Source organism: Bidens hawaiensis, unplaced genomic scaffold, assembly GCF_021521415.1.
Source record: "Bidens hawaiensis isolate Kalapana, Puna unplaced genomic scaffold, B.hawaiensis_p1.1 tig00030948_1, whole genome shotgun sequence".
Lineage (NCBI taxonomy): Eukaryota > Viridiplantae > Streptophyta > Magnoliopsida > Asterales > Asteraceae > Bidens > Bidens hawaiensis.
The window spans coordinates 1-26202 of record NW_027495186.1 but is presented as its reverse complement, the minus strand read 5'-3'; the positions used below and the strand labels follow the sequence as shown (position 1 = coordinate 26202).

The 26202-nt window shown below is 35.2% G+C and overlaps 3 protein-coding genes, 1 non-coding gene and 1 pseudogene across 4 annotated transcripts; 3 read left to right on the top strand and 2 right to left on the bottom strand.

The window, feature by feature from the left end:
* Positions 1-4761: 4761 nt before the first annotated feature.
* TRNAP-AGG (transfer RNA proline (anticodon AGG)) lies at positions 4762-4833 on the bottom strand. Its single transcript has one exon. It is a non-coding gene; the product is annotated as a tRNA-Pro (tRNA).
* A 694-nt stretch (positions 4834-5527) lies between these two features.
* LOC143581442 (putative RNA methyltransferase At5g10620) lies at positions 5528-6249 on the bottom strand. Its single transcript, XM_077064230.1, has one exon. It carries the CDS (start codon positions 6247-6249, stop codon positions 5674-5676), a length of 576 nt encoding a protein of 191 aa, XP_076920345.1. The 3' UTR covers positions 5528-5673.
* Positions 6250-8432: 2183 nt separating this feature from the next.
* LOC143581439 (elongation factor 1-alpha pseudogene) lies at positions 8433-10090 on the top strand (annotated as a pseudogene).
* Positions 10091-19084: 8994 nt separating this feature from the next.
* LOC143581441 (interactor of constitutive active ROPs 2, chloroplastic-like) lies at positions 19085-23659 on the top strand. Its single transcript, XM_077064229.1, has 5 exons — positions 19085-19238; positions 20717-20809; positions 21501-21666; positions 21974-23433; positions 23529-23659. Exons 2-4 carry the CDS (start codon positions 20790-20792, stop codon positions 23420-23422), a joined length of 1635 nt encoding a protein of 544 aa, XP_076920344.1. The 5' UTR covers positions 19085-19238; positions 20717-20789; the 3' UTR covers positions 23423-23433; positions 23529-23659.
* A 1071-nt stretch (positions 23660-24730) lies between these two features.
* Positions 24731-26196, top strand: LOC143581440 (small ribosomal subunit protein uS12-like; the record flags this gene model as incomplete). Its single annotated transcript, XM_077064228.1, has 4 exons — positions 24731-24807; positions 25641-25796; positions 25872-25998; positions 26083-26196. Coding segments are annotated over exons 1-4 (402 nt in total), but the record flags the coding sequence as incomplete, so codon positions are not given.
* Positions 26197-26202: the final 6 nt, after the last annotated feature.

Sequence of the window (26202 nt, the reverse complement as noted above, 5' to 3'; positions counted from 1 at the left end):
ACGATATGAAACAATTTTCTGATATATATGAAACGAAAGCACCGTTTAATTATTTTATAACGTCATGTAAAATCATTATAATTGTGGTATAAATCAGGTACGTGTTATAATTGTCAATACTTTTTTTTCTATTTTTATTATAATAAAGGTAAAATATAAAAATATTTAATAAAATCATTATATACAATTGTACACACACACACAAAATAAAGTTTATGTAAAATCAAGTTGGCGCACGAACATGTGAGCTTCTCTTTGGGGACATGCCAACCTAACACCCCATAGTTTCATACTCAAAGAATAAAGATAATCGGGTGGGTAAATAGTCAATCAGTAATACCAATGGTCAGTAAAAATAATCAAATTGGCATGGTATTCGTGCACTTGGTGTTAGGAAGTTGGAACATTTACAAAACACTATACGTTATTGGCATATGAAAACATTGGTTCTTACTGATTAATAATCTATTAAATACAATCCATTCTTTTGTATTAAATTTAGTACATCATCTTCTGTCTTAAGGCCAAATAATGTGTATCTCTGGGAATATCCAAACATGGGCTCGTCACACTCTTACATGCTCCTAAAATGGCATCCAATGCTATTTATTCTTTAATTCACCCAATTAACCTCATACTACTATATTAAACCTTTATATATTGACAACTTTAGATGATATAACTACCCCAGTGTAACTAATTTATGCGAGTGTCATTATCTTAATTTCATTTAAATTAAGTGGTGTTGAAACTTACTGAAAAATGATTTTAAATAGTTAAACCATTTTCAAAATACATAAAATGATCAAAAACTCGTTCAATCTTAGCAAAAGTCACAAGTTGGATGACAAGTAACTAAAAACGTACTCTTAATCCTAATAGAAGTTACTCACGGTTTCATCATCAAACGTCAAACAGTCTTATTAGCCGAAAGGCAATTATTGGCTGAAACTATGAAAGCATTACTGCTAATGTGGTCATTAGTTATGTCAATTGACATGGTAGGAACTATGAAGCTATTAATTTTTAATGTGGATTTTGAAAAGGGTAATAAGTTTTTGATAGTGTTATTCAGGGTTATGTTTTAATTTACATAACATTAAGGTGTAATATCGCCTTTGAAGACATCATAGCAATCGGCTATATATCTTTGGATGATAAATAGGACTAATGAAAAACATTCAACACTTAGAAAATTCTATTTGTGTAATTTTTATTTTTATATCGGCCCTGGGAACTCATTGATGATCAAAAACTTGCTTTGTTCTTAACCCGTTGTTGAAACAGTTAAAAGTATAATTTCTCCCCTGTTACAAAAAAATATGTGTATAGTTACTTTAAATTCATACTAATAATATTATTAATGAACATATATAGGAAAAGAAACTTTACTCTAAATGACACCAAACTCAGTTAGCCTTTGTACAACAATAAAATTATAAGCTTATTTTGTATTATAATCATTTAAATTTAGTGGTTTGAGTAAATGTTTTAGATGGTGCTCTTAAATATTAGGTAAACAAACTAATGAAAATTATCACTTTTTTCAAGCTCAATCTAGATTTGTCACTTTACGAATAAAAACCTTTTTTCCTGTCCACGTGATCAGATATTATTAATTCTGAATATCACAAGTAGCTTTAACAACTAAAAGTATTTAAATTTAAAACCTTGACTTTATGTTTAAATATTTATGCATAAACAATGATACTAAATAATCAAAAACTCAACATGGCCTTGACTAACTTGGCATGGAGCTGTCGGCTATTTTACAAAAAGAATTTTACACATTTGTTATCTAGTTTAATATACATATACATCTGAATATTTATTAAGTATCTAAAACATGTTTAAAATAAAATTCTTCAAATAAATTTTTTTTGCACAAAGAAAAAATAAAGACAGTATAGAACGGTGGATTTAAAATTAAGAAAAGATTGGTATCAAAGTCCAAATTATTGGACGTATGGTATAGCCACACAATTATTTTGGAATAATTAAAGATATTTGCATATGTCATGAAATTGTACCAAGGCAACGAAAAAGACCCCAAGAAGAAGAAAAAGAAACACAGCCCCACCTAAGCACAAGTGTAGAAACTGGATATTTGGGAATATATGAGGTCACCATATGCATTTATATATGGTCTTTAATTAATCTTAATTGCGGACAGTAAGTAATAACAATTATTCAAGTTCAAATATTATGCATTGGTTGTGACGTCGTTGAAATTAGGCTTATTCGAGTGACTTGTTGAAAATTTGGTGAAAAGAAGAGTTTTTGGTTCATTACGTGGAAATTATATTTTTCACTAACATTGGATACGAAATATTATGAATAATTATTTAAATGCACTTAATATAACTAGTAAGTATTAATTATTCAGTTTGCATTATAGTATGTAAGAGTTTCACAGTGAAAAAACCGCATTCAAAATGTAGCTAAGGATTTAAATAGATGAAATATCGATACCCGAAGTTGTGTGTATGAAACCTTGAAAGCCGCAGAAAGTGGAAGGAAATAAGTGTGTGTACGTCATCGTGATCCGCTTGAGAGCGGACATATTATATTTTATTAATCTATATAAATTCAATCTGGTTCTAAGGGTTTTGTTCATAAACATTGCAGCATCCTGGTGTGGTCATCAGGGTTTTTGTTCAGAACCTAGTGGAGACCTTTGAAGTGGGTTTGGTTCAAATAACCATGAACTATGTTGAGTTCAAAGGACTTATGAACTGTGTTCGGTTTAGAGCCACTGTGTTTGGAGATTGGTTCGTAACTCGATCAGCACACACTCGCGAGTTCGGAATATGGTACAAATAGGCTCTTTCCTCAAAAGTTTGTCTCGAGGTTGGAAGAGATACCACTCTAATCAAATGTTGGTCCAGATGATATATCATAATTCATAAACCACTCTGATCAAAGGGTGGATCGAAACAATTGCTAGCTCACATGTTGGAACTCGCATGTCTCTAGTAGGATGTTCATAGTCACTCTTTGATATAAACCATGCTATATTAGTTTAAGACGTGCACACTGAAAAACACTAGTACACTTAAAATTCTCAAACGCACTCAAGCTTTAGAGCAATCTTTGATCATCCCACTTTGTATTCAAGATTTATTTTCAGTTGTCACAATACACAATGTTTCAACTATTATACCTGAAACATACAAGTGTTTTAAAGACATGTAATTTGTCTTAAGGAAATCGTCTTGAACACAAATCCTCAACTACCACTTCCTTGTTCACCACTAATTTTTGTTCCTGATTATTTCGATTTCTAGTTAGAATATACATATTATACAATGGTTATTGCCTTGTTGGCTTTCCTATTGCTGATAATATTGTTCTTTGAGCAAATTACCAAAATAGCCCAATTTAGGAGAGAGGAAATGAAAAATAGCACGTGAGATTTGCATTTCCCAAAATAGCCCTTCAAATCTCACGTACACTTGATTTTGCGAGATTCCCCGTGACTTTTCGTGGTCCAATCATATTCTGCCAAGTGTCCTCCACTCCCACCTACCACGCTAATTTTCATCCCAAATCTGTCGGAAACGTTACTTTTGAAATCAAATATAACCTCAAAAAAACCAACTGTAACGTGATGTTTAAAGCTATTTTTATCGTCAACGTGAGTTTTCAAATAAGATGGATTTGAAAGGTTTTGTTTAAATTCATCTCCTTCGATGAATTTCAAATGAATTTTAACTTCGGAGACGATTTTCAATTAATGTTTATTATCTTCTTGTATTTTAAACCACTTTCAAAACTTTTGTATGTTTTTCATATCATCACCACCATGTTCTCCTTCTCCCACTCCCGTATGATGTTGTTCCGATTGGGTTGTTCATCTACTTGTTGGTCGTGAATTCGGTGGCCTTCTCAACCTTGCGTAAATCTCAACCTTGATAATTAAGGTGGTAGAGGTGTGGTGATAGTTGTGGTGGTGCCGGCGACGGCGGCTGTGGTGGTGCCAGCGACGGCGGCTGTGGTGGTGCCGGCGGCGGCTGTGGTGGTGGCATGGATTTCCGGTGGCGGTGGCGGTGGTTGTGGTGGTTAACTAGTGGGGGTTATTTCGCGGCGTGGTTGTTAGCCGACGGTGGTAGATGTACATCAATGATGGTTGACCTTCGGGTCAAACCCTAGATACGAGTAAACCAGTTTATCTCATGAAATCAAAATTATTGCGGTGATTGTTTGCAATGGTTGTGGTGGTGGTTAGAGATAGATGAAGAAATTAGTGTGTGTGAGATTGTGACTGTGGTGTCTAGAATACATAGGGATAGAAAGAAGAAGGAGATGAATTTCAAAAAAACCTTTTAAATCCATCTTTTTTGAAAACTCACTTTGACGATAAAAACAGCTTGAAACATCACGTTACAGTTTGTTTTTTTGAGGTTATATTTGATTTCAAAAGTAACGTTTCCGACAGATTTGGGATGAAAATTAGCGTGGTAGGTGGGAGTGGAGGACACTTGGCAGAATATGATTGGACCACGAAAAGTCACGGGGAATCTCGCAAAATCACGTGTACGTGAGATTTGAAGGGCTATTTTGAGAAATGCAAATCTCACGTGCTATTTTCCATTTCCTTTCTCCTAAATTGGGCTATTTTGGTAATTTGCTCTTGTTCTTTTCATGTTTCGTTCTCAACCAAAACTATATAGTACACGGACTTCTTTTGCTATTGGAATATAAAAAACCATAATGCTTTCTGCTTTATTTCCATACAAAGTGGACAAAAAATTAATTCATGGGGCATTCCGAGAATTGAACTCGGGACCTCTCGCACCCTAAGCGAGAATCATACCACTAGACCAAATGCCCGAAGATGTAATAGATTTAAACCAGTTCCCATAAATTGTTATATCTACAAATGATCTCTTTTGCTACTTCATAGACTGAAACGAGGACAGATGAATAGATTTTTGTTTACAAGGACGTATCATTATTCATTTATTTTAACAAACTTACCTAATTGCAACCCAAACCCATCAATGTCTTACTTTGTAACACCCAGTCAGCTTTAACTAAACGTTGCAAAACGGGTCAGTATCAATTTAAAACGAGTTTTAACCAAAAATATGTTTGGGTTGAAACTGGCCATCTTAGAAAAGCCTCAAAATTTGGTTTGTAAACTATTGAAATAGATGCCCCGAAAGTGCTAGATGTAGTAGTAAGGTACTTCCCTCTATCCTAGACGTGAAAGGTTCAAATCCTGCAAGGAGCAGGCTTTGGTGGTTCAAGAAAGAGAAGTATTGAAATAGATTGAGATTCACATATGTTATATGTCTCATATTTCCTTGATTGATGAATATATTCCCATTGAAAAACATTAACACAATAAGATATTCATCCAAAAGGAAGCCTTGAAACAGTAGTATAACTCTGTCTGGCTTCAAATTGTGTTCTTTTATTAAATAAAAAGGGTTTACAAGAGTACTCACTAGCAAAGTGATGAACTTGTTTGCTGCTTATTTCTATGTTAAATGATAAAATAATAACTTACTCATAAATAACACCCTATATAAGTTCAAATCATATGCTCCTGTCTTATCTAACAGATTACCACCAACAAAACGAAATCATATGGCAAACGCTTCACCTTTATGTTGCAGTTAATCAAGAACTAACCAAACCAACCCGTGTTAACAAGACGATCAACATCTAGTGATGATACTTTTGACCTTTAAGAATAGTCCAAGCTCTATAAAGTTGCTCAACAAGCACAACCAATGCAATCTCATGATTAAGCACCAAAGATGACAACTTTAACTTCACATTAGCTCTCTCCCTTAACTTCATCCCATGCCCGTATGCGCCTCCAATGCAAAACACCAACCTCGAACCACTCGCTTTGCTTCCAACGTCCCCGATCATATCCGCCACTTCTTCTGACCTCATATCCACCCCATTCTCATCCAACATCACCACCCAGTCATCTTGTTTGATAAAATTCATGAAACCCGTCTCTTCGTTTTCGATCTGGACCCTCGGTTCGGTTGAATTCTTGGGGTTTGATCGGATTCGAAGGTCATGCACCGGGCAGTAAGGTTTGAGCTTGTCCATGTAGTCCTTGAGTATTAATTGGACTCCTGGTGATCGGGTTTTTCCGACTGTTAGGATGTGGATTGGGAGTGGTTTTACGGATTGACCCGCGTATTTCGAACCTCTAGTTTTAGCTCCCGAATTAAGAACTCGGTTGTTGTTCATGTTGATCGTGTTCATGATACACATACCCATTCCCTATTTACCTTATCCGCAAAATAAACAGGCTAAAACATTAATTTTCTTGTAGGCATTTCGTCGAACATATGGTGTGCAGATAGCAAAAACTTACAGAATAGATTATCTATTCATCTACAACAGTACAATACCTTCAAATGGGTTTGGGTTCCGATAGGATGATCTATTCAGTTACCTGAATGAAACTTCTAACAAAATCACAAACAAATGCGCAGTTGCAAGATCGATATATATTCTTTGGCAATAATCTGGTGGGGGGATATTTTGGGTAACTTACGGAAGCCCGTTTGGGTAGTTATAGTAGTGGGCCTATTTATTCAAGTAAGCAAATAAATGGGCTGTGGGTTGTGTCTGGTTTGGTCAGGAAGCGGGTACAAAGCCCACTAGAAACTAAAAAAAATAAATAGTAAATAAATAATGTGGTAATGTGAACTGTGAAGGGTTAGAAGTTAGAACAATCAATGAAAGTTCCAAGTAACTTTAAAGTTTAGACTATAAAGATAAGAAAAATTGAGTGACTTTAATTGAATAAGTCAGGGGTGTTCTTCGGGTTCCGGGTTTTTCAGGTCAGGTTTTTCAGGTTTCAAAGTTTTAAATCTTGACCCGAAACCCAACCCGAATCTCTCATGGGTTTTTCGGGTTCGGGTAATTCGGGTTCGGGTTTTTTCGGGTTGGGGTAATCGGGTTTCGAGTATCCTATAAAAAAAGAAAAAACAAAAAAAAAAGAAAAATACAATGCTAAAATTAAAACAACATATTATTATTTGATTGTAAGCAGATAATCAAATAATAAACCAACATAACTTGATAAAACAATCCAAGAGAAGAATAAAACTAACTCGAACCATAATCGTCTTCAAAAAGCGTGATTTAGTTGTTTGATTACGATTACCGTTAGTAATAAACAGAAAAAATAAATTAACAATAAACAGTCGATCATAAACAGAAAACATAAATTAACAATAAACAGTCGATCTATAATAGTTGTAAGGACAACAATCGATTATGACCGGATTTGATAAAATTAGTTGCTAAAACTAAGGCTATTATACCTAAAAATATATTTAATTACAAAACTAAAAGTTTATTTCGGGTTTACGGGTTGACCCGAAACTTATAAATCAAACCCGAGAACCAACCCGAATTACTTCGGTTCGATCAGGTTCAGGTTAGTCTTTTCTTGGGTTCGGGTTTTTCGGGTCGGGTACGTGTTTTCTCGAGTTGGGTTTCGGGTAAAAGTGACATCCCTAGAACAAGTAATACATGCGGTTACTTGTCAATACATAGAGGTGATTTGTAAACAAGCTGGGTGGTTGGAATGCTACTCGGATAGGATGGAAATAGCTCAAAACTAACTTTTATTACTTTTACGTGTATACATGGACATGGTATATTATGTGTAAATAATCTCATAATCTGTCCAATAAGTTCAAAGGGAAAAGACAAACACATCAATTAGACACTGTCATTTTCTTACGATGGTGGTAGAACCTTTTTGTGGTACGATTTTGAATTCATTTTATAAATTCATTTCATAACCTTGCTTGATTGCCGGTCAAGATAAAGCATTTGTTTAATTCTTTAAAATAGTATGGTCTCGGAAATTTTCCTTTTGGAATCGTTCACCAGCTCCGACCTTGTATTCGTTAGTCAAAAAAATCATAAACGTCAATACTTTCTAGATAAATTAGTGAGGGATAGATTTTAGTTATAGTATTATATATGATTTTACAGATAACGAAAAAAAAACCATATAACAATCTAATATTAATCAAGTTCTTCATATGTTCTATCAATAATATCGCACAAGTTTTAATTGCTGTTTTAATCTTTTGAAGTAATATACGATACTTATCAAGTTAACAGGTTCATTTCACTATATGATGTGTTAGATAACTTTATTATTTTTTTAACGTTGATGTGGAAATATACGACCTCTTAAATAATAATATTTAATACGTGCTGCCCAAGTTTATATTTTATAGGGGGTTTGTTAGTGATTTTGTCATGGCCGTGGCGGCAAAGAAACACGACCAACGTAGACTGTTAGATCGATCAATAACAATCAAACGGCCGAAAGCAAACCCTTGAGTAGCAAGTCAAGAGCTAGTGATCTTAATCTGGGGTATATAATATAATGCACCCGATACTCCCTTCAAAACCATCTTCTTGGCATTTGTTTCTCAGTTTTGTCATCGTAGAAATCCAAGGTTTGAGTGTACACTTTTTTGTAATATAATAAACTATATATTATTAGTAATAGTATTAATTATAAACTATGAATATCTATTATTACCTGTTTGTTTTGTGTATTATTTTGTTGATCTTGATCATCTGCTCTATTTGATAACATAATAATCTTGATCATGTCTTGTACTTTCAGAGCAAGCTCAGTTTAATCATGGGTAAGGAAAAGGTTCATATTAACATCGTGGTCATCGGTCATGTTGACTCTGGAAAGTCAACCACGACCGGACACTTGATATACAAACTTGGTGGCATCGATAAGCGTGTCATCGAGCGGTTCGAAAAGGAAGCTGCTGAGATGAACAAACGCTCATTTAAATACGCTTGGGTGCTAGACAAACTCAAAGCCGAACGTGAACGCGGTATCACCATCGATATCGCCTTATGGAAGTTCGAAACCACTAAATATTATTGCACGGTCATTGACGCACCTGGTCATCGTGATTTCATCAAAAACATGATTACCGGGACATCACAAGCCGATTGTGCTGTCCTTATTATCGACTCGACTACTGGTGGTTTCGAAGCGGGTATTTCTAAAGACGGACAGACTCGTGAACACGCTTTGCTCGCGTTTACTCTTGGTGTTAGGCAAATGATATGTTGTTGTAACAAAATGGATGCTACAACTCCTAAATATTCCAAGTCTAGGTACGATGAAATCGTTAAGGAAGTGTCGTCTTACCTTAAAAAAGTCGGGTACAACCCCGACAAAATCCCCTTCGTCCCAATCTCCGGGTTTGAAGGGGATAATATGATTGAGAGGTCAACAAATCTAGATTGGTATAAAGGACCAACATTGCTTGAGGCACTTGACAATGTGAGTGAACCGAAGCGCCCTACGGATAAGCCCCTTCGTCTCCCGCTTCAGGATGTGTACAAGATTGGTGGGATTGGGACTGTGCCAGTGGGACGGGTTGAGACGGGTGTTATAAAGCCCGGTATGGTGGTGACTTTTGGCCCGACCGGGCTTACCACTGAAGTGAAATCAGTGGAAATGCATCATGAAGCGCTTCAAGAAGCGCTTCCTGGTGATAATGTCGGGTTTAATGTTAAAAACGTTGCGGTTAAGGATCTTAAACGCGGATATGTTGCTTCTAACTCTAAAGATGATCCGGCTAAGGGGGCTGCGGGTTTCACTTCCCAGGTTATTATTATGAACCACCCGGGACAGATTGGGAACGGGTATGCACCCGTGCTCGATTGCCACACTTCTCATATTGCGGTTAAGTTTGCTGAGTTGATGACCAAGATTGATAGGCGGTCGGGTAAAGAGCTCGAGAAGGAGCCAAAGTTTTTGAAAAATGGTGATGCGGGCATTGTGAAGATGGTTCCAACCAAACCTATGGTGGTTGAGACGTTTTCTGAGTACCCGCCTTTGGGGCGGTTTGCTGTGAGGGATATGCGACAGACGGTTGCGGTTGGTGTGATCAAGAGTGTGGACAAGAAGGACCCAACGGGTGCGAAGATAACCAAGGCTGCAGCTAAGAAGAAATGAACCGCTATGATAATGAGTTTTGGATTTGGTGTGAACTTTGTTATCGTGTTATGTTTTTTTATGTTTTGTGTTTGTGCTTGCTGCTATTGTTTATTGTTGTTCCTAGGAATGGTGGTTCTGTTGCGTTTCCATGTTGGTGATCATACATGGGTGCTTGATAGACGGTGGCACAAGCTAAGTTATATGTTTTCGTTGGCATGGAATGTTTGTGTTTGTTTATAAACTTGATGAATAAGATTTTTATATTTGTGTATATGTCTTGCAAAGTGGGTGGGTTTACGAGGATTGGGCGGAATGAGTTAAAACGAGTCATTTAAAAAATATATTTTAAACAATGGGATTTTAATAACTTTAAACAAGTAAATTGATTTTAATCTTTTAAGTATGACTGAGGTGAATTATCATGTCACTAAGGAAGATCCCATTTCACGCATAATCTATGATGATTATGCGTATGAATTATTCTTGATAATAAAAATGAAAGCTCATAGTAAAATTGGTCACGTTATCAATATATGAAACCTGATTTTAGAGACCGGTTTTTATGTTATTTGTTAGATGTTTTAATGTTTTCATAAAAGGCCATGTGTTAACTATGTCGTATTTTATTTTCCCTCATAGAAAACGACATTTGCTATTTAAATATTTTATTTTGAATCAAGAGAGACGATCCATTGTAGTATTTAACCATGCGATGCCATTAATGCTATGGCCCAAAATATACTTATTATGTTCCTTTAATGGGCAAGGTCACAAGGGTTACTTTGTGGGCCTCTCTCTCCCAATCCTTCAAAATCTTTTCCCATATTCTTGTATTAACAAGAATAAACATAACTATTTTATTTTTTATAATCATATTAATCTACTATTATAATAAACAAAAATGTTGGTTGAACCACAAACCCCTTAGTTGGTCTAATAGTTTGTCAAGTGGCACTCTCATGTTTAACCTATAATTTCTAATTAAATTTATTATTTTTAAACTAAAATTTAATTAAGATTTAAAACATTCATTATCTAGCCCTACCATTATCCCATCTAATCCTTATATAGCTTTATTGTGGATTACAACTAAAGAAGTTTGATTTATATTATAAAGTCATGTTCATTAAACCACCCTTTTTATTGATTATGATTGCCCAAATAACTTATTTACTTTTCTCATAAACATGAAGTATATTGATTCTTGGTTTATATTTTGTTCCAAGTTGCGTGCAATAAATCCGATTTGTCAATGACGAATTTGGATGTTACTATGATAAAAACATGATCAGAAACATTAGCGAGTTAGATAGAAACCAATTGATCAGATTATTCTAGGTTATTTTGAACAAAAACCCTTAGTTGCAAGATAAAAAACATAAGCGGGTTGGGTAGAAGGTCAAAGTGACTAATTTCGTATGGACCTGTTGGAACCGGAACACTCCTTGTCCAGCATTTTGATTAGCAATATGGGTGTCACATATGAATACAAAAGCATTGTTATTTTGAAATCGAGCTGAAATGAATTTAGCCAATCTTAATTTCCTTTTTTTTCTCTCTCTTTCGATCTATTGACAGATTATGAATGTACAAATTGAACTGGATGAATGAAACAATTGCTGGGTATTAAATCATGGTTAGTTTGATTACTTTTTGTTGTGAATTGCAGGAAATAGTAGAAGCAATAATTGGACATCAGATGACATCATCAATGGTTAAGGAAACTAACAATTAGTTCAAATAAAAAAAATTGTATATGCTTTGTTGGTATATAACGTATGGTTTGTTAATGTTTTGGTAAAACTGTAGCAATTTATTAGTATATATAAAACTTGCAACTTATTTGTAATTTAGAGATTTGTGAACTTTTAATTTTTCAATATTATATGTAATACGTAATTTTAATCATATAATGTATTTAAAGATTTATCAATTATAATGTTTTTATTGTCCAACCCGTGTGATACACGGGTTCCTAACCTAGTTAAATATATATTTCATAATCAATATGATCATGTTGGCTACATTTGTCTGTGTGCTTGAATACAAGTAGACTAAGATGTTGTTTGTTTTCTAAGACAAAAATTGTCTGCAATTTAATTTCATTTGATTTAATGTCTACAACTGAAGATGTGGTCTAAAGGTCTGCAATCTGAAAATATAATACTGTTTGTTTTATAAACTGGATATCGTCTGCATAAGCTGAAAATTAGTTACCTATCATATACATTACAGTAGATAAAAGTCATTTAACGTTTGTAGACTGCTAAAATAATTTGTAGTGGTGTACGAACTATGGAAGTGACTGGTGGTAGACGATTGTGGTAGGCGGTGAACGGTGGGTGGTGGTGGCGGTGGACGGTGGATGGTGGTGGTGGTGGTGGTGGCGGACGGTGGGTGGTGGTGGTGGGTGGTCCCGCACCGAAACAGTGCTTTACCTCTAGATGTCCAGTCAACTGCTGCGCCTCAACGCATTTCGGGGAGAACCAGCGAGGACGGTGGGTAGTGGCGGCGGACGGTGGGTGGTGGTGGTGTTGGAAATTGAGTGTTGGTACTTGTTATGATGTTAAGAAGTGTGAAGATGGTGAAAAAAAACTTATTTTTTAAGACCATAAAAGCAGTTTTCATATCTTTTTTTTGTTAAAAAACAAACAGTCTTCAAGAGCCTATGTCTGCGCGCATACAGACATAGGCTTCTTGCAAACCTTATAAGCAAAAACAAACACAACCTAACATGTCAACATGCACGATTAAATTGCACAGAAAACGGTATATCAATTAATTATGTAGATATTTTATTTTGAATGGTTGATTAAAAAGCAAGTAAAATGATGTCACTCCCATTGAAGTAAGTATATGATTTATAAAGGGATGTGATCCTCATACACTACCCTCATATGTCTATACGACTCATATAGACCTATACGGTCGTATAGGGTACGATATGGGACAAACGAAACAGCTTTTTACAGCCTATACGACCGTATATGCCTATGCGAGCCGTATAGGCATTAAATGGCTCGTATTGCTCTCTGATAAGCCATAAAACCTAGGGCTATACGACCGTATAGAAAACATTTGCAGAAACATTCAGACTGCCTTAATCGCTGCCAGAAAACGACTATACGAGCCGTATAGTACTTTACTATACGACCCGTATAACAGATTATCAGTTCTCTAAGCTTATAACATGAAAGATTTTTATGATGGTTGATAAGATTAGGCACTCAACATTTGTATATACCATACAAGGTATATACATATATTATTACAACACACACATATATACATTCATACTCGATGTATATATATTCTTATCCGTACATCACTTAACACATTACACACAAACTAGATTACACACATACACTTCATCTCTTGAAACACGCCATCACCACCATCATCTTAGTCCTTCAAAAACTTCTTGACAACCCTCGTCAATTTGTTGCACTTGTGAAGAAGCTTTTCTCCCATTTTCTTTTTCTTCCCTTCCTCAACCACCTTCTTCCTCCAATCATCAGTTTCCTGTAGAGCGCGATCCACGTGTTCTTCATATGACTACGGGACTAGGTCGGGGTATCCATATTGTGGAGGTGGGTCGCGGTAACCCAATGTCACCATCTCGTAGTGATTCCTCGGTTCAGGATACGGGACCTCAGTCATGTCGGATGCAAGGTAGAAGAAGGTCTTTGCAGCTTGGTTTTGCTCACAAATCTCATCGGCATGTTCTTCTTCAGTTGGAATTACACCTTGGAATGGTGGAAAGCTTGACGAAGCTTGGTTCTTGATCTTCTCAAGATATTGAGCATACGGATCGACGGAACCGTAGCTTGGGTTGTGGGAAGTGAGTGATCCATCCATGGATGTTGATATCTCGTTAGGATTGTCGGGATGCTCTTCTTCCGGTTCAGAATCTTCTACAGGATCCTCCTATTCTTCGGGGTCCTCCTCTTCTTCCTCCATAGGCTCTTCCTCCTCTTCCATATACTGGGTGGTCTCGTTGATCATTGCGGGCATTTTGAAACTCTCGTAAGGCATCATCACCCTCATTCTTGGTTTGCGGGATGATCCTTCGCCATTGTTGGGTTGCGAGTTGACTTCGAGAGCGGTAGAGCTTCCAGTATGCCACCTTCGTTGATCGGAGTGGCATTGCATCCAGTCGGAGGATGGGGAATTTGGTTCTTCCTTTATTGGTCGGTTTGAAATGAAGGCATATGATGGATGTGGATTTGGTAAATATCCAGTGGGAAAGTACTGCGGTATCTCTGATGGTTGGTAAGTGGGAATATCCGATGGGTGGTACGTCGGTATTTCAGAGGGATGGTATATGGGCATTGTTGGTGGATGATAGCTTGAGTGCCTTGGTGGTTCGATTTGTTTGGTTGGGCTATCGGGTAATTTAATCGGACATTGCTCCGTTCCAGGGAAGTATATTGGTTTGGGACGTTCAATGTATTGGTCTCGACTAAAGAAAGCCTCAAAGTAATCTTCACTCATGACGTCCTTTGGGAATTTGTAGTATTTTCTTGCTCTTCTTGCTTCATGATCATAATACTCCATTAATTTTTCATAAGACATATTCAATAGGTGGTTTAGAATATAGAGAGGGAAATAAAGGGTTACCAGCCAATCTTATCCATATTCAAATAAACAAGTAAATTATTTTCCAATGCTTGGATCGAAGCTTTGGTATTGTTTTATGATACTCAATTCGCTAAGATCGATGGCTCTGATACCAACCTGTCACACCCCCATCTTAGGCCTAGGAGTGTGACCCAATAGTTGGTACCACATTTGTATATAAATCAGAGTTACGGGTTATTAGCGGAACACTTTCTAAAACATGTGGATTAAAGTTAAAATATTTACATTACAAAAGACGAGACGAAAGTCTCGTTTAGATTTACTTGTTTATAAGTTTTAACAAAATCATCATATTTTAATATTCAAACAAAATATCCGAGCCATCGGATTCTTGAGCCTTCGTTCTTCAAGCTCTATTATTGGTTACCTGCAAAATGTTATAAAAATACGTCAGCAATGATTGCTGGTGAATATGCTGACGCTAAAACATTTTCTTTTACTTTGTTACCCCTCGAGGGTTACGCATGCATCGGCCCATCTTGGCTTAGGAATAACAAAGTTAAAACAATATCATTACAAACTCGAGTCTCTACACTAGGTCACCTCAGCAAGACACCGCAGCGTCTCGACGTACTTAGGTACCATAAATATACACATGGTCATTCTCACTCGAACGTACTTAGGTTCGGCCCATCGTGGCTGGAGGTCGTGACCAAGTGTGGTGCGATGTGCCCAGGGCCGGCCCAACAATATACCAAACCCAAGTTAGGGCTTTGGGCCCCCAAATATTTAAGGCCCCCATTTTATAAAGAGCTATATACATAACATATATAATTTTTATTTAGCTTTATAAACAAACAACTGTTATGTCGCGGTGGTAGGTTGTCTCTGCTTTTTCTTTGTGAACCAGGGTTCGAGCCTACATGTCAACACAATTAATATTTTTAGAGCCCTTTATCTCTCATTCTCTCAACAGAATTAATATTTTTTTAGAACCCTAAAAAATAGAACAATTAAAACCCAAAATGTATACATATAAAAATCATCTCTATAGTATTTAACATTAATTTCTATTTCTATTAACGTTTGGTAGGCTTCTTTTTTTTTAAAGTAATCTTAAATGAATTATGTATTAATTCAATTACTAAGTATATATTGTAAAAAAATTGAATAATAATTTAAGCATATGCAGTAGTCCCTAATTAGATCAAAACTTATTTCAAGTTCATAAGGTTAATATTCAACATTATCTTATCTATCTATTTTTTCTCGAAATTAAAATGATATACGTGTATCATAATTATAAACGTCAATATTAAAAAGGACCAATTTTTGTGTTGTTTTCCACATGATGTTTTTCAGTATTCTGCAATCAAGTTGCATCATGACGTGTTTCAACATATTTAAATTATCGTTGGTTTTCTTTTAACGGAAAAATAATCATGTACTAGGTTATATTATAAAATAGAGTATTTAAAGAGAACTGAAACTATTTTAGTTAAAAAATTAACCTATTTATTTAATTGAATGTGAATTGGGATAATTTTTATTTTCTTTTTGAAAAGTACAACTCTAAATTTCTTGGAAAAGGCCCCCGATTTTTTACTTGCTTTAGGCCACCAAAATCGTTGGGTCGGCCCTGGATGTGACCACCGCATTTAACCACATATGTAAGGATCCAGACAAATGTATACTACAGCCTGATGACTAGGCTTTTACTCTTATTCATAATGTTTTTAGAGACACTTGGTCTCATGTAAAGTTTTACACATAACACATTTATTTGTTTGAAAACAAGTTTATAAAAATGGGGCGTATTCACCTTTGATTGGGATCGGTTTTCAACACCGTCCTTGAGTCTCTTTCTTGCTATCTCGCACCTATAGTACGAGTATAACTATTTGTTAGTCGGATATAAAATCCGGTTTAAGACCTTTAGTCTTTATTTTACCTCGATTAACCTTTAGTTCAATTCTCGTTTACTTGAAAACCTTTAGTTTAAAAGTAATGTTTATAAACCTTTAGTTTATTATAAAAACCTTACGTTTCTTCTTCTTTAAGAAACATATATCTTTCTTTTCTTTATTATTTAAGAATACACATTATTACTTAAATAATATATATAACATAGCTTTACACATATTTATATACACACATATAAATATTCTTAGTTTTTCTTCTTTTCTTTTCTTTGTTATATTTTCTCTTTTTATAAGCATCGAGTATAATTTCGACTTAGGGTATTAAGCCTTTTAATATAATATTATATTATACTCATTTGATATTACGCCTAACCTTGTTGGTGTTTTGGAAATCCTAAGGATTCGAGCAGCACTCCCTCGCCACTTGATCAACACTTCTTTACGTCAAACGAAATCACTCGTTGGCACGCTTCTCGAGGTACCAACACTTCACGGCACACACTCCAAAATGATCGTCGGGACGTCGGTATGGGATCACCTTCTTGATATACACGTCGTCGGAAAATGACACGATTATCAAGGTATGACACGGAAAACGAGGAATCGGGCACGTTTATCGAGATGGATCGAGGGCACGAACTTCGAGGTTTAGAGAGATGTTAGAGAGAGAGAGATATGCAGGTTTTGGTGTGTGAAATTATCAAACCCGGACCTTGCTATTTATAGGCAAATTTGGTGTCCCATCGCGGTACGCGCCCGCCTCTTGGGCACTCATCGCGTAGCGCGACGTAGGTCTAGTCACCGTCACCACGTAGACCTGCCACGTGGCGACACGTGGCAGGCGTGTTGCCACGTGACGGCAGACGGTGCCACCGTGTGCCACGTGTCACAACGTGTCAGGCCACGTCATCGCGTATCGCGATGACGTTGGTTCAACAGCGATCACGTATCGCTATTGACCCTTCCAGAAGCTTTGACCAAGCCCCATCGCGTATCGCGATGGACTTATCTTTTGCCCCATCGCGTAGCGCGATAGGACAAGAAAACAGATTTTTCATTTTCAACCTTGGAGTTTAGAATTTGGCAGAATTGGTCCCTAGACTTTGAAAAGTTGGCATTTTTGGCTCGAAATTTCCGTGATGTTACACACCACAGTAGTTCTTATTTTATTTTCATTATGTGTTGATGTGCACTATTATGAACTTTATGTATGTGGACCATGTTTAAAACTAGATGTATTTTTAAGGTGAACTGGTTACTTATATGTATGTGGATTTCATGTGTTAGGAACATGATGTATTTTGGGGCGCAATTTTATTTTAATGTATGTGAACCAGATGTTAAAAGAATCTCAAATTTTTATTATATGTAAGTTACAAATATGCCTAGAATATTAAAAGACCTCAAAATTTTTAGAAAAATTAATAATAAACAAGCTAGGTCAACCAGCCACAAACAGTCTTGAGCTTTTGACGAGCTAAGCTCGAGCTTAACATTTAAGCCCGTTAAGATAAACGAGTCAGATACGACCCATATAAATCACATATGTTAAGTATATGGTCATCATTTTTTTTAAAAAGTGTCTATACGGCTGTATAGGCCTATACGACCCGTATATGGCTATACGAGGCACTATAAACGATGACCGACAAAATCAGACACAAACTGACACGATTCAGGTGCTATACGACCGCATAGTCCTATACGAGTCGTATAGGAAAATAAAATTGGTATGTGATGATCATAGGTGGTGTAAGAGCGTCCTAGGCCTTTATAAAATTAGCTTGTTTAAATTTATAACTGGAAAACTGATGTAAGATGACTTTTTTGTTTGTTATAGACACTTTAGTACTTGTGGAATAGTCAATTATATTTTCAAACAAACAAGTTAATTGTTTTGAAAATAATTATACAGACGGTTTTTATGGTATAGTCATATTATGGTGTTTTTTTCCCAAAGTTTCATTAACACACTCATAAGTAGTCCAACTGTTTGTCAAAACGTAACATGTTTGGTCCCTAAATTTTATGAAAGTTAACTCTTTTTGTTAAGCACATGTAAAAATTACTAATGGTTTCCTAAAAACCGAGACATTAAAATATGATGGGCTCGCTGTAACATTCAAGCTCTCGTATCATCAATGTTGCCTACTTTAACTAAAAAGAAGCCCATGAATTTGTTTTTGTTGCTCAAATGGAGACTTACCAAGATATCATCCATCATAATATTACTCTCACTTGAGCGTACTTAAATATTGAGTACCCTCAAATCTCAACCGTTGTGTCAAAAACGCGTTGGTGCCTTTTAAGGCGAACATTCCTTATGACCTGGTATCTCATTTGGACATAACTTAATATAACAATATGGAATTTTCCTAAGGTTTTACATATATCACATAATCACACATACCATGGGTCTAAAATAAATTCTTATTTCGGAGTGAAATTAATAACCCCAAAAGAGTTAAAAAATCCCACCAAAAGCATGAGAGCCAGCGTGTCGAAAGAGCGCGTGAAGTGAAATGTAGACCGTTTCCAATACAAATACAACCCAACCGCTCACTTCTCGTCTTCTTTGTTTTAAGTTTAGTTTTCTTTTCGTACTAACAAGTCTTCATTGGGAACTACAACAACACAACCAAACACTCCACATCTTCATCTTCTTCTTCATTTACTTAAACCTAGGTTTTCTTTTTCTCATATTTCATCCAAATCCAGTCACTATCTTATCCGACATTAACACTTTCATTTCTAAGGTATACTTGTAACCTTCATTTTAATCATTCATAACCTCTCTTTTTGTAGTTACATTTTCATATATCTAATCTTTTGGGGTTTTTATTTTATTTTTTCTTTTTGTATATGAAGTTATGTTATTTTGTTAATCAAGTTGTGGCTCAGCATTGCTCATTTGCTTGTGTGCTTCATGGAATTTGTTTGGTGGAAATTTAGATGCTTTTAGAATTTGAATTTATTGCACTTGTTGCCTTGTTGGGAGCTTCTAAATTGACTAAAATATACATTTTATTTAATAATTTATGTGTATTTCAAGATGGCAATAAATTCACTATCATGAAAACTTGAATGCAGTAGTTTCTTTGTCTTCATACAACTTTTCAGTCAAATTCAGTTCTGGGTTCATTTCATAACAGGTCTTTTCTGTCAGCATGCCAGTTATTTTTTGGATTTTGGGAGATTTTTTGAACTATATGTAACTTCAAGATTTTAAAATTTTAGACAATAAATTTATAATAGTATCCTTTTTATTTGAAGCAAAATTTGATTTTTTTAATTTATAAGTTTTTGTTAATCAGTATTATTATTAGTTAATATGGAAAACTTGAATTAAACGATTTGAAACTGAAATGAAAAAAAATATGCAGCAGCTTTATGTTATTAAAATAAAAAAACTCGAATTTTAAGACACAAATTTGGACTTTAGTTTTGGTATTTTATTTGGAATTACATGTTTGCTAGGAGATGCTGTTGCTGTTTTGTCTTTTTGATAAAAATCTATGTGAATCTAAGTTGGGTTTTTTTTACAAATGTTGTAAATACAGTCACAGTAGGGTCAGCTGGTACCCATCCAATCCTTGTCTAGGAAAAAAGCTTCCAATGTTTTTTGTTCTCATGGTGTTGAGGCTGTGTGGATAATAATGATTTCCACTATTGTTTTTTGCTATATATGCATAACATGCACAAGAGTAGAATATAAAGCTAAAGAGCAAAAGTATAAAGATTGTTGTGTCTAATAATATTTGTCTTTCTTTTTATTGTTACATCTTTTATTCAACAGCATGAATATTTGATTTTGTCTCTTTGTCCACCATTCTTTGAATATATTCCAAAAACATATATGATTGTTATTTTAATGTTTTAAATAGCATTTGATAAAGATTATCGATTAAGATTATATTTTTAAGAATGGAAACACACTTTTATTTTCGATCAACATTAGTTCGACTTGTTGTGAGTATTAATTTTATGTGTTTATGTGATGTTAAACTTAGTTTGGTTGTTGGGAGTGGGGGTAGTTTATATGGAGTTTCTTTGAAGGGATAAGGATTGTGTTGTTTGTTTAAATCTTGGCTTTTGTTTTTTTATTTGACACTGAATAAAGTTTGGGTTTTTTTCATGATGTTTATTATTGGCATTCTTTCACATATGCATTGTTTACATAAGTTTATAAAAATCTATATTTCTGACCCAAGTTTACTTTTGAAAAACATTATAGGATTTGTGGGTCAACTGCTTTATTCAGGTGGGCTTTTTAAGAGATTTGATTTTACTCAAGGGTAAATTAGACAATGCAAACTCCTAAGACAAGGTATCATATCTTTATCTTAATTTATATTTGTTACTTTATATTGTCCAAGAATTTTGGTTTGATATGGCTTGTAAGGGCAACAGTGTGCAATGTGTGTTTGTTTAGAACTAAGTTTTGTACTTTTTTTTCATAGCAGTAATTTGGCTAATCTTTTATGATCATACTATAGTGACTTGTATTTCATGCAATGAATTTAGTACATTGCAGTATGCTTGTCAGTTTAAACTCAGGTTATGGGCTTAGTCTTTTATATATTATGAGGTGTGTTTGCTTTATTAAAGTTGGTTGCTTTTTAAACAGTTTGTAGAGTGGTCTTTTTGGATACTGACTTAACAATGAACCACTGTTTCATGCTGTTCACTTTTAGTGTTTATTATATGAAGGTCTTTATCCTTACCATTCTTGGAAAATTATTTACTTAAAATTACCAATTTGCCCTTTTTCATTACTATAGTGTCAACACAAGCCCATCTGGTTTAACTAGTTTTTTAAAATATGCATTATGAGTTCAAAGTTATACATTATATTCAGTGTAATGGACTATTGGTTTTATATTTATTTCATATCCTAATAGAGTGGAAAAAATAATTGTAATATGGAAATAATATAATCTGATGTGTTTTTAGATATAGGATTTTATCCTTATAAGCAAATATTTTTTAACACATAAACGAATCTGATCTAAAAACAGAGCTACACCCTTGGAGGTGCCGCAAAGGACACAAAAAACCGCTAGGCAGCTTAAAACATCAGGAGCCGAGACTGATAATTCTTCATCTCAAAATCCAGTTGCCAAAACACCAATAGCTAGAAGTCCAAAAGTTGTCGACCGTCGGTCACCTCGTACGCCAACTGAGGTATATTATATATACTACTTTCAGAAGTTAATCTTTTTATCTTTATTTTAAGTAGCAAAATGGGCAACGGGTTGATTTTAGTTGTACTTTACATAAATGAGTCATGATGACTGAAATGAGATCGTATAATATGGTCAAAGGGGCTGAATAATCGTATTATTAATGCTTACAAGCATACATTCTCCTAAATGTTTTTATTAAGACTCGACTATTTTAATGTAAAGACATTTTTTTATAATAATAATTCTTGCATTTATGAGTTATTTTGAATTATTTGTACTTTATTAATTATTTTTTAAAAATGCAGAAGAAACGCCCTGGCCGAGTATCTGAACTTGAAACTCAGCTTGCAAATCTCCAAGAGGAGCTAAAGAAAACAAAGGACCAACTTAGCCAATCAGAGTCATTGAAGAAACGTGCCCATGAGGAAGCCGAATATGCCAAAAAGCAGCTTGCTGAGATAACAGAAAAGTTCCAAGATTCACAACAACAGCTTGATGAGATATCGGCTTCTGGAGAATCACGACTTCAAGAACTTATTAAGGTCTCGCAGGACCGGGACCGGGCCTGGGAGTCGGAACTTGACGCTGTCAAAAACCACCATTCTATGGACTCTGCCGCTTTAGCTGCCGCCGTGAATGAGATCCAGAAACTTATGATGCAGCTTGAAAAGGTGGCAGAGTCTGAAGCTAATCATGCTAAATATGCAGAATCAGCTCATGATGAGATGCTGAAGTTAAGGCTAGAGTTATCCGAAACACTTACTATAGTAGAGGAACTTAAAGTCCAACTGAAGGATTCACAAGATTCTGAAGCTAGAGCTTTGGAAACCGTGAGTCAAACTCGTAAACAGTTGGAAACTGTAGAGTCAACTAAAGAGACAATGAAGCTAGAGAAATTGGAAGCTATGAAATCGTGCGAGTCTGTAAAAGTGGAGTTAAAGAAATCGAAAGCTAAAGTGGTTTCATTGGAAGAAATTGTTAGCAAACTTAACCGTAAACTTGCAGATGATACTAATGATGATGTTGGTGATCAAGAAGAGATTAACAGTGTGAAAATGGAAGTTGAAAAGTTAAAGGAAGAACTTGAGAGAGCTTACGAGCTTGTGGAACAAACAAAAACCGAATCGAGCCAACAAGTTTCCATTTTGGAGGCATATTTGGGAAAAACAAATGCTGAGTTGGAAGATATGAAGGCAAAACTGCAAAACGTAACAGAAGAAAACAAGAACTTTAATGACAAGATGAAGAAAACCGAATTAGCAACTGAGAAAGACACTGAAGATGTTAAGAGGTTAAAGAATCTGGAAGCCGATTTGGAGGATTTGAAACGGATTAACTTTGAAAACGAAACTAAATTAAAGAACACGACAGAAGAACTTGAAAAACTGAAAATGGAGAAAAATGAGGTGAATAATGAAGCTGCAAGAGTTGCTGAAAAAGAAGCATTAATGAAAGCAGAGAGGGTAACCGAGCAATTGAATTTGGCTCAGGCTGCAAATGCGGAAATGGAAGCCGAGTTGAGGCGTTTAAAAATGCAGACGGATCAGTGGAGGAAGGCAGCAGAAGCTGCTGCTGCCATGATATCCGGTGGGACTAATGGGAAGTTTGTGGAGCGGACAGGGTCTCTTGATACTCACACCATTGGCGGGAAGCTGAATTCGCCTTTCTTGGAGGACATGGAAGACGAATCACCCAAGAAGAAGAATGGAAACATGTTAAAGAAATTTGGTGTTTTTATGAAGAGCAAGAGGTGATTGATTAGCAGGTATATTTGATTGAAATATTTTGAAATAGTTTATTAATCTGTTGCTTGATTTAAAAAAAATATGGTTTTTGTATTTCTGTTGATTTTGTGATCAGGGTGGCTTGAAGTTTACGAATGAAGGTGGATGCTTTTGACTTTTGTTATGGTTTTAGTTTGAGGGGATGAATTGCAGCCTAATGTATAGGATGTTGAACTTAAGTGCTGAGTTTGGCTTTTGAGAATCCACGGATTTGTGTTAATGATATTTTAACTTTTCTTGTTACATGCAACACTTCGCATCATCATTGTTTTCATTCTACTGGCTTTATGTTTGCAAAGTGTGTAGCTAAAATGTCTGAATTAGTGTTTTAAAGTGACCATTAAATTATGGCATGCTAGTATTCATCAATATAAAATATGCGTTACACTACTTTGCGAAATATAAAATTTTTAAACAACAATATCACATGCTTTCTAAACACAAATTTTGTTTATTTTATGCGACTAGACACTCAACTACTTGGTAGTAACATAGCTGCTACAATGAAGTATGGATATATTAATGACATTAAAATCTTAATTATAACAAGATATTGGTTAAAAACAATGACTAGTGGCCAGGATTTCTTGATTTTGATTAGTTTTTTCGTATCATATTGAGAGAGAGAGCGCGCCAAAAGATAAAGATTTATGTAATCAAGTCATACGTAGTGAGCTAGGTTGGGTGATTCCAATGAAAAATGTGTTGAACTTTTGAGTATGGATAATCGTTATAATAACAAACTGCATCGATCTCAAACTAATTGTTTGTTTTCGGTTTGATAGTTTGATCGTTCTGGAATATTTGTGGACACCTGGTATTCACTATTCAGTTTCTGAGATAAGAGATGGTGAATCACTCTACTTGATTTAAACACCAGTCCCAGTGTATTTTTAAACACCATCCCTTACAATATCTCTAAACAATATAACCGAACCAGTTAACCAGTAAATAACTGGAAAAAACCGGTTTTAAAATAATAGTAAAAAAACCAAATAACCGGTTCAGTTAATCTGTTTGTAACCAGTTTCGAAGATCAATAATATAAACAGTTTTTAACTGACAATTAGTTATAGTTATAAACTGGTTACTAACCAGTTAGGTTTCTGGTTAGAAACAAGTTAAGAATCGATTGACCGGTTAGCTTGTGCACCTCTAAAACTTGTACAGTTGTACAATTGTACTGGCAGACTGAAAAGCCCAAACATGGTCTTTACATCAAGTTTTGACAAAAGAAGCCCAAAAAAGGCCCATTCAATCAATCACTTGTACAAACTACAAAACCACAAAATCGGCGGCGGCGTTAAAGAGCGAGTTAGGGTTTGTTACTTGCAGCTTCTACAGGCAAACATGGGGTACGTATGAATCTAATCTATCTTCTTCTATAACTGTTGCTTAAGTGTTTGTTTAGTGTTTATGACTTTATGCCTACGTGTGTATAAGATTAGTTGAATTAATCTAAGTGTTCTTAGAAGCTCAATCCTTTTGATTGATAACTATGTTCATTACCTACCTTTTATGCTTGATGTAATGTGTTCTGGAGGATATACAATATATAAAGTAGCATAGAAAGTAAAATCCATGGGATCTTTGTTATTCTAGTTTTTTTTTTAAATTGTTTGTTTATATTTGGATCTTGATGAGTCACTGGTGATGAATGCCATTGGTTTTTTTTTGTCAAGATATGTTTTTTATGTCAAGGGTCAAATACTTTTTATGTTTTGTAGATTAAACATTTCTGAATTCAGTTGAATTGTGTCATTTGTTGCATAAAGCACCTAAATTTTAGCCTTAAGAGTGACTTAATAGATTTCGTAAGTTTCATTCCAATCGCCCTGTAGTTTATGATACTGATGAAATTAAAACTGTTTAGTGTTTGTTTTTTAGTCCTCATCAGGTTAGAGGTCCCTGACATTCTTTTGTGTTGGCTTGAGATTAGTTTATTAGTCTGCATAGTCTGGATTTGAAGCTGATAATAAGGATGTCGTGTTAGATTTTTAGACCGAGATTTTTTCATGGAATTAAGTAGTACAAAGTTAAATTTGTTTTTATTATTTTTACAATTGGTCTTTATAGTTTTATGTGCTGATTATCATTTCATATACCTGTAAAAGTGGAATTAGTAGTTGTTATTCTGTATTTTATTTCCTTATTTCCTCACTTTTGTTAATGTTTATATGACTTGCAGGAAGACACATGGAATGGGAGCGGGGCGCAAGCTGAAGTCCCACCGCAGAAGGCAAAGGTGGGCCGACAAATCCTACAAGAAATCTCACCTTGGTAATGAGTGGAAGAAGCCATTTGCTGGTTCTTCTCACGCCAAAGGCATCGTCCTTGAAAAGATGTAACCAAACACTCCTGATTTCCTTTTTCAGTTTCCACTATCAAAACATTTACAATTTACTCAACATTTCCACAGTGGTATTGAAGCCAAACAGCCTAACTCTGCTATCCGAAAGTGTGCTAGAGTCCAGTTGATCAAGAACGGAAAGAAGATTGCAGCTTTTGTTCCCAACGATGGTTGCTTAAACTACATCGAAGAAAACGTCAGTGTTCTCTGTCTATTTATTTAAAAAGATAAGTCTTATTAATGGTTCATTAATTGACTTGTAGTTTTATTTTTGTTGCAGGATGAAGTTTTGATTGCAGGATTCGGAAGGAAAGGACACGCTGTGGGAGATATTCCAGGAGTGAGGTTTAAGGTTGTGAAGGTTTCTGGTGTCTCTCTTTTGGCTCTTTTTAAAGAGAGA

Coding starts and splice junctions, on each gene's coding strand:
- LOC143581442 (XM_077064230.1), bottom strand. CDS start 6,249: ATGGGTATGTGTATCATGAACACGATCAACATGAACAACAACCGAGTT.
- LOC143581441 (XM_077064229.1), top strand. CDS start 20,790: ATGCAAACTCCTAAGACAAG. Junction 20,810..21,500: donor ATGCAAACTCCTAAGACAAG/GTATCATATCTT, acceptor ATCTAAAAACAG/AGCTACACCCTTGGAGGTGC. Junction 21,667..21,973: donor CACCTCGTACGCCAACTGAG/GTATATTATATA, acceptor TTAAAAATGCAG/AAGAAACGCCCTGGCCGAGT.